The sequence below is a fragment of the Equus caballus genome, chromosome 20 (assembly GCF_041296265.1).
Source record: "Equus caballus isolate H_3958 breed thoroughbred chromosome 20, TB-T2T, whole genome shotgun sequence".
In the NCBI taxonomy this organism is placed as follows: domain Eukaryota; kingdom Metazoa; phylum Chordata; class Mammalia; order Perissodactyla; family Equidae; genus Equus; species Equus caballus.
Window position 1 is genome coordinate 48,842,409 of NC_091703.1, and position 15,715 is coordinate 48,858,123.

General features: G+C 43.0%; 1 protein-coding gene across 16 annotated transcripts in view; it reads right to left on the bottom strand.

Moving 5' to 3' along the window:
- ADGRF5 (adhesion G protein-coupled receptor F5) overlaps positions 1–15,715 on the bottom strand; it is a 101,315-nt gene that overhangs the window by 25,729 nt on the left and 59,871 nt on the right. For 8 of the 16 annotated variants that reach the window (XM_070245650.1, XM_014734476.3, XM_070245656.1 and 5 more), the window contains exons 4-10: positions 15,046–15,216; positions 10,668–10,844; positions 10,433–10,539; positions 8,764–8,822; positions 7,778–7,920; positions 4,305–4,526; positions 3,156–3,356 (exon numbers count right to left, since the gene is read on the bottom strand). In XM_070245650.1, coding sequence (XP_070101751.1) covers positions 3,156–3,356; positions 4,305–4,526; positions 7,778–7,920; positions 8,764–8,822; positions 10,433–10,539; positions 10,668–10,844; positions 15,046–15,216 — 1,080 coding nt within the window. Of the gene's footprint in view, positions 1–3,155; positions 3,357–4,304; positions 4,527–7,777; positions 7,921–8,763; positions 8,823–10,432; positions 10,543–10,667; positions 10,845–15,045; positions 15,217–15,715 lie in introns of all 16 variants that reach the window. The other 8 variants (XM_005603977.4, XM_005603980.4, XM_070245652.1 and 5 more) reach the window with 1 other exon arrangement.

Here is a 15,715-nt window from a genome sequence, read left to right on the forward strand (position 1 = left end):
CTGACAGCTGGTCTTTTTACAAAACAACTGGGATGACCCTCACGTGCAGCCAGGATGGAGGATGCTGTCTCTAAGGATGCTACTTCACACTTCTAGTTGCTTCTTTGCTTAGATCTGATCTCAGTCTCTGAGGCAGGCCCGCTTCTAGTGGCACTTTATAAAGTGACTTGAAAGCCACAAGACTGTGTCTACTCAATAAAGAAAAAAAGCCAGCCTCACTTTTTTTTTTTATCTCTTACACACACCCTGTTTGACTGCAGAAATAGCATTTCAGACAGCACACAAGCGCACACTATAACACATGGTTAAAAATGTAAGTGGGGTAATTGGGAAGAAAAGATACAAGAAGGGAGATGGTGGAGTTTGAGGCTGTTCCTCCTTCACCAGTCACTCAGCATGCTGTTCCACGTTGTCATACGCCTTGACAGTCAGTCAAGAGGGGGCTGACACCCTCTTGTAAAGGTTCACTTGTTTTGCGAATACTCTGCTTGATGACAGGCCAAGGGACTATGGCAGCAGGGCAAAGAAGGAGTTCATGAACTCATTTGGGAACTGTTCTAACAAAGAGGGAATTAAGGTGCCATTTTTTTTTACCATCACACTAGGTAAGAGAAGCTATGGTGCAACTACAAACTCTGTTGCCCGAAATTCCCCCAAGTGTTCGATACCTTCCATACAGGCAAAGCTTGGACTAGATGTGGGCAAACTAGAAGCTGCACTAATAATAATAACTCTTAGTACGTCTACTGTTACTACTATTAGGATACAGTAACAATACTACACTAATATATATACTCTCTATATATTCTATATTCTCTCTATATTGCAATGTATTCTAATATACATTCTACATATATATAGAATATATTCTATATATATTAGTATAATGTAATCTATAGTATATTACTATGCCAATAATATATATACTAATACTATATACTATTAACACTATTACTTCTGCCACCATTACCATTTACCAACTAATGAGTCAATGCCTGATGATTTGAAAAACCCCAGAAAGCCCTCCCTATTTGAAAAACACCACCATCTTAAGACTGGAAAGTCTATCCTTGCTGATTACTTCCTTTCTGGCTTATTCCTTGCCAGAAGTGTTTTGAAAATGAAACGCAACCATTTCAGAGAAGAGGTAATACCTTCCATTCCAAATGCTTTGGGGTGAATTATTTAGCTACTGCTTTCTACTGACCTGGAAAAACGGGCTCTAAAAGAACTTGCAGAATCTGGAGAAAGATTGCTGCAGAGGGACCAGCAAGGGAAAGGGCAGATTGCCGAGAGCAGAGGCTAAATTCATCAGAAAACCGACTGTGCAGGTCCCCAGGCGGCCAGCCCTGCCGCAGGAAATCCATTGTTCTGTGGTGGGTCGGTCCAGCCCGCACGGGGCAGTAGGAATGTCTGCAGAAGTGGTGACCCAGAGAGGTCCCTGAGCATCTGCACCGCAGACTTCCTGGTTCCTTTGCCAGAGGGCAAGGTTGTTCCCCTCTCGGACTTGAATGCTTATAAGTCAGGACCACGGGAACTTTGCAAGGTCTTTCCCCCATCTGGCAGTTCCTTCAGGATGCCTACACTTCCTCTTCCTTAAAAATCAGGGAAGTGACTAAATGTACCATGTGTTAACATTTTCAACAGTTAGCTGATGCCTTTCCCATCCTTCGGAGCTCTTTAGAAAGGAATGCAAACACTGCAGCTGAAATGAGCTTTGCAAATGGGTGTGCTCAGGAAAAGCTGCGTGTACGTTAATCATTATTTTTTCGTAGTTTAATACAGTCTGATGGCAAAGACTTCATAAAGTAAAGCCTTACCACACTAATATATTTCATGGGCGGAGTCACATTTTACTCTAATGATTTTTTACTTTAAAGATAAGCACATAATCCTGTCATTTCTTAAGGGAAGGCTGGGGTCTTGCTGTGTATGGTTTCTAGGCAGAAGACCGCCTTCTGCTTCAGCGCAGACTCTGTCAGATGAGCTGCTCCAGCACTGGCTCACCAGGCATGAGCAATATCATTTGGCCAAGACCAATGCTGGTCTTGTGAAATAAGACCTCAGGTGAGTCTCAATGCTTTCTTTTCTTTTCCTATTGTGACAACCTTGGATAAGTCATTTAATACACAATTTCCATATTTGCAAATTAGAGGTAAAAATGCCAGGTTCAAACTTGCAGTCAAGTTTAAACCTGACTAAAAGTGGTAACATTTTGTTGTTGCTGCTGTTGTTGAGGAAGATTGATCCTGAGCCAACATCTGTTGCCGATCCTCCTCTTTTTGCTTGAGGAAGATTGTCGCCGAGCTAATATCTGTGCCAAGCTTCCTCCATTTTGTATGTGGAACACCACCAAAGCATGGCTTGATGAGTGATGTGTAGGTCCATGCTTGGGATCTGAACCTGCGAACCCCGGGCCACTGAAGCGGAGTGCATGAACTTAACCACTATGCCACTGGGCTGGGCCCAATCATATATCTTTAAAAACTGGTTAATCACAAACTGTTATACAAAACCAAGTCAGTATGCTATTTTAGTTTATTATTATAATTATCATTCATCAGTATAAACTGGATGGTGGGGAACTTCAAGTCAGGTCCCAGATCTAAAACAGATGCAAATAGGATCAGAAATTGACATGACACCATTGAGAGACAAACAGGTCTGCACAGAGACATGAAAAAGCAGAGGCACAGAATGGCATAATATAAAAGAAAGTGTGGATACAAAAGCAGAGAAATGAGAAGGACAGAAACTAAGAGAAGAGACACAGAAATGAGAAGCTCCAGTCAGACCCCAAAACCAAGCCAATGACTTCATCCTTGGCTCTTTGCTGAAGATGGAAAGGAAGGTGGGGATGAGCTTTCCTGTGGGTGGGAGGTGCTATGGACCTAAGTCATCAGGTCCCTCCCTCTTGGGTCTTCACTGCCAGGATCTCATCTACAATCTGAGCATGACAGTTATATGTACATGTTTTTGGAATTTTGTTCTAGAATGGCTAAGTTGGAGCTGGCATCACACCTAGTACTTTTTCACAGTCTGAAGTGTGGGAAAAAACAGCCATCTGCCATTTCCCCTTCCACCCATCACATCTCCCATTTTCACTTGGCCAAGAGGCAAAAACCTATTTGCAAAACAGCATCTAACGTTCTTACCTGGAATGCTTATTTTCCCCTCTTGCTTCCATTCTATTTTACTCCAGTTAACATGAATGTCACTGCAGCAGTTCAAAGATACAGGACTGTTGCACATCACCTGCATTTCTTCATTTGCCGAAATTCGGATGGGTGTAACATTTATTTTTTTCCTGGCTTCGTATTCAAAAATATCTAATGTCAGTTTGCAAATATATTCACCTGCATAGAATACACAAAAGCATTTATTACTACTACATATATGTAGTTCCTTAGAAGAATGACAGCCTCCTCTCGTGTGCCACCACAGTACTTCATGAAACATCATTTTCAAAACCTGAGACTTGGTCTAAACAACTGTCAAGGAATGTTCAGGAAATACAGGTCAATGCAGATATTTCGGATTCCACCAGGTAAAGTGTAGAGAGACGCTATAAAGTAAGAGCAGAAATTTCAGTCTTTACTAGTAAGAAAAAAGTGTAGGAATAGAAGAGGTAGAAAGGGAAAATTGGAAAGCCTTGGAGAATTAGAAGACCATGGATAATTTTGGCATCCTGTTTAACACTGTGGCAACATCAGAATCAACAAAGAAGTGATAGGACCCACGTCTGCAGCCCAACTTCTCATTCAGAGAAAGAGAGGTGACCCTGTTGACATCTGGGTTACAATGGGATTATTAAATTCTAGAATGTCAGGTTTAAAACTCACATTTCTGGGTTGCTGTGGGAGAGGAGGGAAGAGTGGCAGGGGGAGCAATTACAACAGAGTAAAACAAAATTTGGGGGGGTGACAAATATGTTCACTATCTTGATTATAGTGATAGTGTCACATGTGTGTATATATGTCAAAACATTGAATTGTACACTTTAAATATGTACAGCTTATTATATATCAATTCCACCTCAACAAAGCTGTTTTAAATTTTTTAAAAATTAAAAGTCTACTTTCTGTCTCAGCTTCCAACTAAGCTTCAGTAAATGTAGAAAAGTGTATTTGTCTCCAAGGCTAAATTTGCTTGGTCCATACATCATGGGATCAATGTTCAGTTTTGCAAAGTTGCACCTGGTGAACTCCTTTTGGAGAGGAAAATGCTATATACATATTCCATGGTTTGCTTCTGTGTGAGCTCTTCATTCCTTTCCTTGCACCAGTTATTGGATGGAAACCCACCTGCGTCACCCTGAGTGATGTTGTAAATAGTGAAGCGTGACAGTGAGGTCATGTTGTTGAGCACGGAGGTGTAAATCCAGAATCTGCTGCTGTTCTGGACGTCGGAGCGCCTTTCGACATGGTACCAGGACACGTTGGAGGACGGAACTTCATTTTCACACACCAGAGATACCGTATCCCCTTCAAAGATGATTTCTGGTATGACAGAGAACTTAGTTTCATCTGGAAACCCAAAGAAAATGTATTAGGATTCCAAAGCAAATAAATGTAATTGACGCTACCGACCAGACCAGACGCCACCATCACAGGGGTTCTCTGGAAATCCCCACGTGGGCAGTGCATCCTCCTTGCTCCATCCCCGGGCAGCTGGAAGCTGAGGCCAGAGAGTTACAACCTGCCAGAGTCCAGGGACATGGCTTCCAGTTTGCCGTCTTTGCACACTTGAGAGTTCTCAATGGTAGTGTTGGGGATCTCAAAGCTATTTTCAATATTTCAAATAGTCTGGTAGGAAATTGCACATTTGCTTATGAAAAAGCCGCATCAGCTAACTTAAACTGCAAGTTTCCTTGCTACTGACTCAAACAGTATCAACTGCTTCTTCCTAATAACCGATACGTTGTGTTGACTAAAAGCTCTGTCCTATGTCTTTGATGAATTAGAAATAAGAAGACAATTTAATGTTTGATAATTAAAGTCTGGTTGGGAAATAAGGATTTTTTTTTAAGACCTAATACCCATGGGCCCTTAAAATTGGGAGCTATACAGACACACGGGTCCAGATTTGAATCCTGGTTTTGTGCCACACATAGCTGTGTGCCTCTAGGGAACTTGCTTAGCCTCTCTGAATCTCAGTTCCCTTGTTTGGAAAATAGGGGCAGTGAGAGCTACCTTGGGAAGTGACTGAGGGAATAGCAGCTGTTATTATTGTTTTCATGGTAAAATTATGGAGAACTGTGGTGTTAAGCCATTTCACGGGTAGAAATAAAAACACAGCATTTGCTATTTTGTGCATGTTTTTCTGGTTGTGCTTTGCTTGCACAGCTTTCCGTCTAAGCTGTTTCTTGTGCTACGTCCTTCATGAGTTCCATGTGTTGAGGAGCTGGGTAAGTAGCTCTACGAGGCCTCTCTTGTCTGGGGCTTCATGCTCAGGCCAGACCCTCTCCGTATGGTAAGCACGGGACCAAAACACCATAAGATGACTTTGGGGTGGTATGATGTTCTAGTCAAAATATCAAGGCATCTGAATATTTATTGTCATTGTTTTTAGGCTCCTGAGTAAAATAAGATTTAAAAAATCACATTCAACTATTAGGAAGCAAGGCCGTCTGTGAATATTTAATATAGTAAACTGCCTTTGAGGTCACAAACGTGTGTTACTTACTATGTGTCCTTAAACAAATTATTTACCCTAAGTCTCTGTGTCCTCACCTATAAAATGGAGATAATAATATCTACCTCACAAGATATATGAAGATGAAATGTGTACAAACACGAGCTTAACATAGAAAAAATGCAATAATAGTGTCGCTCTTTTCCTTGCTATCGTTTCTAATAACTACGATTAGAAAAACTACCAATATCATATAGTTACATGGAATTCATCGTAAATTTATTGGGGGTGATTGAAGAAAAAGGTGTACTGGTTAAAGGACCCTGCTGGTTAATCGAACATCACCAGAGGATTAATATATGACAAAATAAATGAAACTACTCTGAAGATTGCCAGGAGTCCTTCACGTTTCATAAAGACGGACTTAAAAATTAGTTCCTGCTACCAACTCACCCATTCAGCGTTTTTCTTTCTTATTCTCTTCCTCTCCCCTGGCCCCTAAATATAATTATAACTTTTTAAAAACACCTAGTCATTTGATTTTTTTGGATATTTATATTCTGGGTAAGTGCCACCAACGCCGTGGAGAGCCGGATGGCGTGAGCTCCCCGTGGAAGTGCACATGGCGGATGTCCACGGTTAGGGGTCTAACTAAGGCTGTGCACATCGCAGATCGCATGCTGGTCTTCGAGGGAGGATGGAGATGGACATAGATCCTCTGTAGAAGGGGGTGTCGAGCGCTATTCGCAATGACTTCCTTGCTCTTTGGAAGAACAACCCATAGACACCAAAGCTCCTTTGTGAACTGTACTGTCAGCACCGTCTTCCCGGACTGACAGTCACCCACCGATGAGTACAACTGCTGGATACTTAGGCATTTAAGTGGCAGACCATCCTCAGCACAACTGAAACTTCTGGGGAAGAGTACTCCTAATTCAAGCTTACCTATGCTAGAGTCTGCTGTTCTCCTCTGCCCTCAGAACCGGAAATAAAAAGCATTTTTCAGGGCCAAGCATCGGTTGGTTGGTGGGGTGGCGCTGGGGGTCGGGAAGCAGTGGGCTTGCTGAGACGGCTTCTGTGTGAGTCCACACTCTCAGGCACTTACTCCTCTTCCTTTAATGTTCTGGCTTTCGTGTATGTTGTTGCTGCCTTATTTATTCTAAATTTGTATTTTGCTATTTTATCTTATGTTGTAGCACTTTCTTACCATTGTGTCTACCTCTTTCAATATTTTATTTTTAAAGATGAGCTGATGTCTAAAAATACCAGCAGAGAATGTAAAGAAGAAGAGTATAAACCTGCTGTGAGGACGGCCTAACTCCTGTGAAGGGGCGCCCTGTGCCCCGGTGTGCCCGCAACAATCTGTTCAGTGCCTCCCGCACACTGGACCGTGTTGCTCCAAAAAGGATGTGCCTGCACTCTGGAACCACGCACTTGAGTTATCTGGGACATCTGCCAGTCAATTCTCGTCCGCCAAATCTCTGCCCAGCCCACTCCCCTTTCTATCCCCCAAGTAACAATAGGTCCACCCACCTAATAACGCAACAGAGCCCAGCTCTGTACCCCATTTGTAACATGGGGGTGACTATCTAAAATCCTAGGGTTCTTATCACTGTTATATGTGATCCAAAGCAGTGGTTCTCAAACTTCGCCCTGCATCAGAACCACCTGGAGGGCTTGCTGGAACACAGACTGGCCCAGCTGGTCTGAGGTGGCCCCAAGAATATGCATTTATAACAGGATCCCAGGTGGTGCTGATGGTGCTGGGCTGGGGGCCACACTTGGAGATGTACTGCTCTAAAGTAACAATGGTCCTCTACTTAATATCAATGAATTTCATGAATATCCCAACCACCACCATAATGTTAGTTTTACTTTTTGAATGTTTTGTACAAATCCACAAATCCTGATGGCTCTGTAGCCCCTTTGTAAAATCTCCCCCAAACGCAGTGACATTAGCCTAGTTGGGAGGCTCTGCACTGGCCGAAGAAGATGGCACACAAACCTCTACGCCAGGAAGTGGAGCGTCTCTCTCCACGGACATCGTAATGTAATTTCCTGGATTTAAGCATAACAATGGACATCATTTCTATATCTAAATAGGATCTATGTATAGGAAAAAATGTAGCGATGTTCTACTCACTACTTGTAACTGCTTGAAAGGAGTTGTAGTCCATTTTGTAGGTCTGATTGAGGTTCTGTAACACTTGCTCATTCGCTTTACGCATTAATTCAGGTGATGATGTTGTAGTCGTGACTTCGTATGTCACAACCACACTTCCGGGCCTGGAAGGAGACCACTCAGTTCAGTAAAGCAGTACCCGACCTGAAAGAGTCTAGACCCTTATGATTTATTTGCATAAGAAAATAAAATGGCAGGAACAGCCTGGGTGCTTTTATCTTGAAGGGTTCACTGAAATCAACCTGTTTACAAGCTACAGTTGAAGGCCACGGCCAGGCTTGCAAATGTCTGCAGACATTAACATAAAGGAACTAAATACCAGAAGGAAAGAGTGAATTGCATCCCATAAGCTGGTGATAAGGTGGTAGCCACACTGCAGACACGTTGTCATGCAGCCCTGCTGGCCTAGGGTTTCCAGATATGCCGAATGTCAAGCGAAGCCAAAATCTTGAATGTTTCTGTAAACATTCTTAATTTTTAAAATCGGCGGCTAACTGTTTGAAACACTGCGTGAACTCACTCAGGGCTGCCAGAGTGCCCAATGCCAAGCAGAGTGCAACTAGCAGCGTGCAACTCTGTGGTCGTGGCTGGCTGGTCAGCTTTTCTTAAATAAAAGCATCATTGCGTTGACATCATTTCATTTTTATATTCCTGAACTTCCTAGACCGCAAATTTATCCAAGATCTTTGTTTGCAAAACTCTTCCATGCATAGAATGAATGCAAGCCTTGTTCTCACGTCCTTCTAAGTAGGCACACCTGTAAGGGGTGAGCTACTGTTCTTGGTACTTCCTTCCTCTTTGAGCCCGCAATGGGCATTGTGTCTTCCCTCTACTAAACTGCTCCTGTTGAGCATGACAGGTGATGGCCCTCTAACGGACTTTTTCTCCCTCACTGACGTGTTGATCTCTGCCATTGGATAGAAATGACCTAATTACAGCATTCTTACCTGAACCCTGTCACAGTCACCATTTTGAAGCCTGGCAAAATCCTGTAACCTTTCCAGAACTGGAAAATAAAGCAAGACAAACGTCATGTATCAAGATCCAGTGGGAGATATGTCAAAAGACTTTAAAAAGAATACAAAGTGCATTTTCCTTATCACTCTGGGTAAAATTTTCTCCTGTATACTTTGTTAGTGCCAGCCTTGGCAGATCTCGGAAGAAGTAATTCCAATCTACCTACGTTAGTGTGGGTTCGCCACAAAGCAAACACCAGATTGAATGTGCAAAAAACTTACTCAGGGAAATGCCTAGGAAAGAAAATGTGGAGGTGGCGGGGAAGGCAGGGAGAGCCCTCAGACCTCAAGTGAAAGAGAGCAGGAAGGGAGGTTGGATGAAGTCGTCCTAGACTGAGCTTGGAAAGATTCGATACAGCCTTCAAAGGAGTCCCGCGTCTGCCAGACACAGACCTGCTGTGCTCATTCAAGGGCAGCGAGCAGCAAGTGCTGTCATGGACTTAGGAGGCAGCAGCTGCCATCCTTAGTCAATTACATTCCCGGCAGTTGGAGGCCTGCGCAGGCCATTCTCACAGCTGTCACACTGCCTGGTCCCTCACTTAATGCATGGCAGCATTGGTTGAGCCAATGTGGTTTTGATGATGTTTTTATTCCACTTCATTTCTCTGAGTACCAGTCCCACAGAAGATTCGAGATTACTCAAGTCACATTCACAGGGCAGGTACAATGTGCAAAGCCCAGATGGGTGGGATCCAAAGATGAATGTATAACTCTCTTTTGCCTCAAAAGTATATAGTTTAGTGTAGTGTAGTGTGTGTAAGGAGGGTTCTCATGCTGTGCAGAACTATCACATGTCAAATAGGCAAATCTGATATCCAAGAGCCTTTCTGCACCAGCACGTCATCCAGGCCCCCGTGGAAATGAGAGTATTTGTGTGGCACACTGGGATAAGCGGGAGGCTGCTCCTGGCCTGAGGTGGGGGCTCGGCTGCCCAAAAAGTTAAGGGAAGTCATCGTCTCAGCCCACCTGTAGTAATTTCTGCCACACCAGTTGGGAAGCTCTATTCCAGATGAGTTAACTCAACCATTTAGGTTTAGATGAATTAATCCAAAGTAAAGCACTTCCAACAGTGTCTGGCACACAGTTAACACTCAGGGAATATTCTCACTCAGGGAATGACACGCAGAGAATATTTTTACAGGAGTAAATTTAAATCTGCCTTAAGTGTGAATGCCTAGGGACCTCTAGTGTAGAGGGGTTTGGAATGCTCTGTGCCAGCCTTGGGCTAGTCTGCCCAAAAGGTTTTAGGGGTTCATCCATGTGGTGTCTGAAGACAAACAGAAATGCACCACCTGGTGCTTCTAGACCAGGTTCTTGGGCCTCTGCGTAGGTTTCATGAGTTGCTGCCACCAAATCTTATCTGAATCAATTCTACCCTGGGAAGAAGTTCCACCTACAGGTCAAGGTGATGTCAAACCATCTCCTGAATGCTGGTTGATTTGAGCCTTCTTAATTCTCCATTCCAGATGTATTGGAATAATTGCAACATTCACATTCATAAGTTCTGAGAAATTCAAGCAAGCCACCCACTGTAAATGCAATAGATTCAGTTCAGCCCAAAGAGTTGGTTGGTTAAGAGGTTCCTGGGACCAAAACCTACCGCCATTTCCAAGTCAGTCTTGTAGGACCTATAGAGGGCAGAGGAAGAGTTCCTGAGGTCTTCTTGGAAGCCCACATTGAGTCTGACCGACATTCTCAGGGTAACATCTGCTGAAAAAACCAGGGCAACATTTAAAAATCTCTGATTAGCATTTGAGTACACACAGGAAGAGAAACATTTTCTTGAGTTGACATCAAATAACTGTTCAACAAACATTGAATGAGCAGTTACTTACCTCCTCGGAGTTGGCAAAAAGGTCCCTTAGGAGGCAGTCCTTTAAGGCAACTGCAATGATTTCCTGCAGGCGAGCCGCCATGGTCTTGGCAGGTGAGATGGGGGAGGCAGCTTTCCTGAGGCCATCTATAGCCTGTCTCGCAGGAGCACCAGATTTCATTTCCAGCAGGTCTGCAAACTATCATCAACCAGAACAGTGAGGAGAGAGAAGGTAGTCACCACCTTTGCATTTATAAACTACAAATATTTATGCTTGTAGGAAATCCTAAGTTGACACCGTATTGCCCTTCTGGGAAGTTCACCAGTACTGCATGAGACGCCCATGATTCCCACATACATCACCACCTAGGTGACCATCTAAAAGAGCACGGCCATCTAAAAGGTGACAACTCTGACTATACCAGGGGATGCCTACAACAATAATGTGATAAACAGATTCCTGGACATAGAGGGTATGGTAGCCAGCCTCTAAGATGGCTCCTGACCATCCCTGGCTCTTGGTATTCACATACCTCTTTGTAGTTCCCTCTCGTATTGTACTAGGGTTGGTCTGTGTGACCAGAAGAATACAGCAGAAGTGATGGCACATCACTTCTGAGATTAGGTTATAAAAGACACTATGGCTTTCCTCTTGGTTGTTCTCTCCCTCTCATAGCTCACTCCGGGGGAAGCCAGCTGCTATCACATAAGGATATGTCATGGAGAGGCTCACAGGGTGAGTAACTGAAGTCTCCAGCCAATATCCAGTGAGGAACTGATAACAGCCAACAACCACATGAATGAGCTGGGAAGCAGATTTTCCAGCCCCAGTTGAACCTTCAGATGACGGCAGCTCTGGCTGACAGCTTGACTACAACTTGATGAGCAACTCTGAGCCAGAGCCACCCTGAGCTAAGCTCTGCCCAGATTTCAGGCCCTCAGAAACTGTGTGAAATAATAAATGTTGGCTGCTTTAAGATGCTAAGTTTTGGGGTAATTTGTTATGCAGCAGTAGATAACAAATTTAGAGTACAAATAAAATTGTGCCTTTTACAACAACCCACCAAATGGGAGAAATTATTTGCAAATCACATATCCAATAAGGGGTTAATCTCCATAATATATAAAAAACTCACACAAATGAACTACAAAAAAACAAACAATCCAATCAAAAAATGGGCAGAGGATATGAACAGACATTTTTCCAGAGAAGATATACAGGTGGCCAATAGGCACATGAAAAGATGCTCAACATCACTAACCATCAGGGAAATGCAAATCAAAACTACACTTAGATATCATCTTATGCCTGTTAGAATGGCTATAATCACCAAGACAAAAAACAACAAATGTTGGAGAGATTGCAGAGAAAAGGGAACCCTCATCCACTGCTGGTGGGAATGCAAACTGGTGCAGCCACTGTGGAAAACAGTATGGAGAGTTCTCAAAAAATTAAAAATAGAAATACCATATGGCCCAGCTATCCCACTACTGGGTATTTATCCAAAGAACTTGAAATCAGCAATACAAAGAAACTCATGCACCCCTTTGTTCATTGCAGCATTATTCACAATAGCCAAGACATGGAAGCAACCCAGGTGCCCACTGACTGATGATTGGATAAAGAAGATTTGGTATATATATACAACGGAATACTACTCATCCATAAAAAAAGACAAAATCGTCCCATTTACAACCATATGGATGGACCTTGAGGGCATTATGCTAGGTGAAATAAGCCAGACAGAGAAAGACAAATAGTGTATCATTTCACTCATATGTGGAATATAAACAAACTTACTGACAAAGAGAACAATTTAGTGGTTACCAAGGGGAAGGATGGTGGGGGGGGGGGCGCACACATTTGCTGTATGACAAATATTAATGTACAACTAAAATTTCACAATGTTATAAGCTATTATGACCATAATAAAAAAATTTTAGGGAAAGCCGATAGTAAAAATATATTTAGCAATATATAACAGCAACAAAAAAATTGTGCCTTTTACATTTCAAGTCAAATGCAAACAGCCCAAACAGGAACCGTTCCCACTGGGGACACTGGAAAATACTCTGAAAATGGAGTGCTTCGAGTTTATTTCTAAAACTGGACCAAAGTCCTATCACTGGGAGCTGCTTGTTCTGCACACGGGCACCCAGGCAAAGGCCCACAGAGCGACCATGCAAAGGAAGGCCATCAAATAACTGTGCCTGAAAGAGGAGGGAGAACCAAGTTCCAGTGAATCCTGGGACACTAATGCCGTCCTGTGCTCTAGCAGTAGGTGGAGGTTGAGCGCAAGTGTGAGGAACAGAGGAAATTAGGGATGCTCCTGAGGGTCGTGAACACCGGCTGGGGTAATTTGAAGGGAGCCAACAACACCCCCTTTGTCAAAATCTGTTTCCTACTACCCTGAAATCCCACTGCTAAGGCAATTTTTGTTTTTTGTTTTGTTTCAGTTTGTCTATTTGTTTTTGAGAGGATATGGGGGGAAGAACTTTTGACTCCCATGTAAAATACAGACGTACCTTAGGAGTAACGGCAAAAGCTATTACCTCCAGACCACCTACCACACTCCAGGCATTGTTTAGTGCTTTACACACATTGTCTGGCCTTAAAAATCCTTAGTTTTGTTCACTATTATTAAAAATATCTTTCTTGAAAGGATCCTAGGTAAGCTGCTAGAAGAGGCGGCAGGAGCAAACATGGGAAGAGGGGAGTGGTGAAAATTTGGGGGTGCTTAGACATTAGTAACAAGGTCAGTAAGTCTGACCTTCATTACCCACCCATCCCATCCACTCCTCTCTGAGGTTAACTCTCCCCAGCCGTCCTGCTGGTCCTGAGAGCCAAGAGTCTCGGTTTCTCTCAGTTAGCTATCAGCAAGCGTTCACCCTCTACGTGGGAATGACCAGTCTTGCTGCCGGAATAAATTAAACTTTCCAAGGGTATTTGCATCTTAGAAGAGAAACTGGTTAACCCAAGTTGTAAATTGGTCAACCCAACTTGTAAATTTGTGTTAGCAAGTTTCTAAAATGGGATAAATAGTGGAGCCCCTTGAAGTGATGCCATCTCTGGTAGAACAGAATAAACCAGAGTTTGCTAATACATCTATATTGAGTGTACATAACATAAACTCACAACTAAGGCTCAAGTATCCACAATCACAAGCTGTTTAGCAAAAACAAATGACGTATTTATTTGATATTTATTGGTCCATTTTGTTTGCTAGATTTGGTTTCTTACACCCAAATAGACATCAAAGGTTTCCATTAAAAAAAGGGCATTGTGGTAAAGTACACATAACATAAAATTTAAAAAAAAATTGGAAAGCACAACAAAATTGACTAAAAATCTATCAAATAATTAATTTTCCCCATAAGTAGGGGAAATAATTTTAGAGGCAGAAGATCTGTGCCAAGTGGGAACATAGAAGGGTGTTTCCGATGTACACTGGTTTTGTGAGACGTTCTATGGAAAAGAGTCCTGTGTGCAAATACGTGTGAGGAACACAATAAAACTTCCCACTGCTGGCGGACTCGCCGTGCCTACTGGCATCCTGTCAGAGAACCACTAACTTAAGGAAATTAATGTCAAGGTAGAATCTGGTGGGAAGTGGCATCCAAAGGGAGCTATAAGGCAGCTATTTCAGGCTCAAGTAGCATATATTGAGAATCAAAAATTAAGAGGCATAGACTGATACTGTGATAGACTGTTTGAAACATGAGAATTCAAAAATATTTTGAAAAACAGGAATTTTATTCTTACCTCCATTTTAGAATCATAAAACTCAATTCTGTTAGTGTTTTGCAATTTTTACAAAGTAGCAACCTCTTTTAGGACAAAGGACGGTCCCATCTCATAGTTTCTCAGGTGACGGTCCCTGAGAAATAGGAGTGCTAGCATGACCTTTACAGAGAGTCAGTGACCAGAAAGATCAATCCCCTAGCTTGGGAGTTTCTGGTTCATGCCTTGCTTCTGACCTGGGCATGTACTTGGTTCCTATTTCCTGACCTATGCTGTCAAAAAGAAGGGAACTTTCTCCTTATTAATATCCTCAACCAGTCCTTGCTATCTATATCCATTGATTGCCCAGGGGAAGAGGACCCAGTAGTTTGTCATGAAGGACCTGGCAATATGTTAGGACCACTTTGTGACAACCACACACAAACAACGAAGCAAACATTGGGCCACATTTCAATTAAAGAAACTGGCTGCAGAGTTTGCCAATAGGGGCTTCTTTCTGGAAGGCTGTGAAGTCATAAAACGGCACATCAGGCCTGTTGAGTCATTTCACTTGCCTACTAAGTATAATCTGCTCTGATGGTCAGGAGCTCAGCCAGCCTTTCTCCTGCTCTGCCCCATCTTCATTCTAAAGCTGTTTTACTTTCTTTTTTTAACTCACCTGTTGTCACCTCTATGCTCAAAATGTTGATGACTTGGTCAGTGCTGTTCACTTGGATTGGAAAACTGAGGCTGTTCAAGTGAGCTTTGATAGGCTCCAGGAAGGAGGCATTTTCAAAACTGATCTCAATATCAACAGTGTGCTCATCCACTGCAGGACTGCTCGAGGCAACTGGAATGGAAGCACAGGAAGGTTGTGAGATCTTCCCATGGGTGACGGAGAGAGAACAGGACGGACATTTCATCATTTAAGGGTAATGACAGGAACAGGTGGATGCTGGACACGCCAGCCTTTAAAAACTTCTAATGAACCTTTTTACAGAAAAAGAAGAGTTTATCCACTCACCTCCACCAAGACCCCGCTGATGGTGCTGCTTCTTTTTGACTTTACTATTTAAACGAGGAAGGCTATCTGTCTGTCTGGTCCCAGTGCAGTGGTCTCTGGTCATCTGAGTGAGTCACAGGCTAAGCTCAGGACTTGTCCTTCCTCTCCATTACCACACCCCCCTTAGTGTCCAAGGCCAAGGACTGGTGTGTGGAGAACAGACTGTAAGGGGCAAGCAGAGAAGCAGAGAGACCCAGCAGGGAGCCCTTGGCAACAGTCTAGACGATAAACGCTACAGTCCCAACTCACAGGAATGAATCAGTGCGTTGCCAACACCATTCTATTG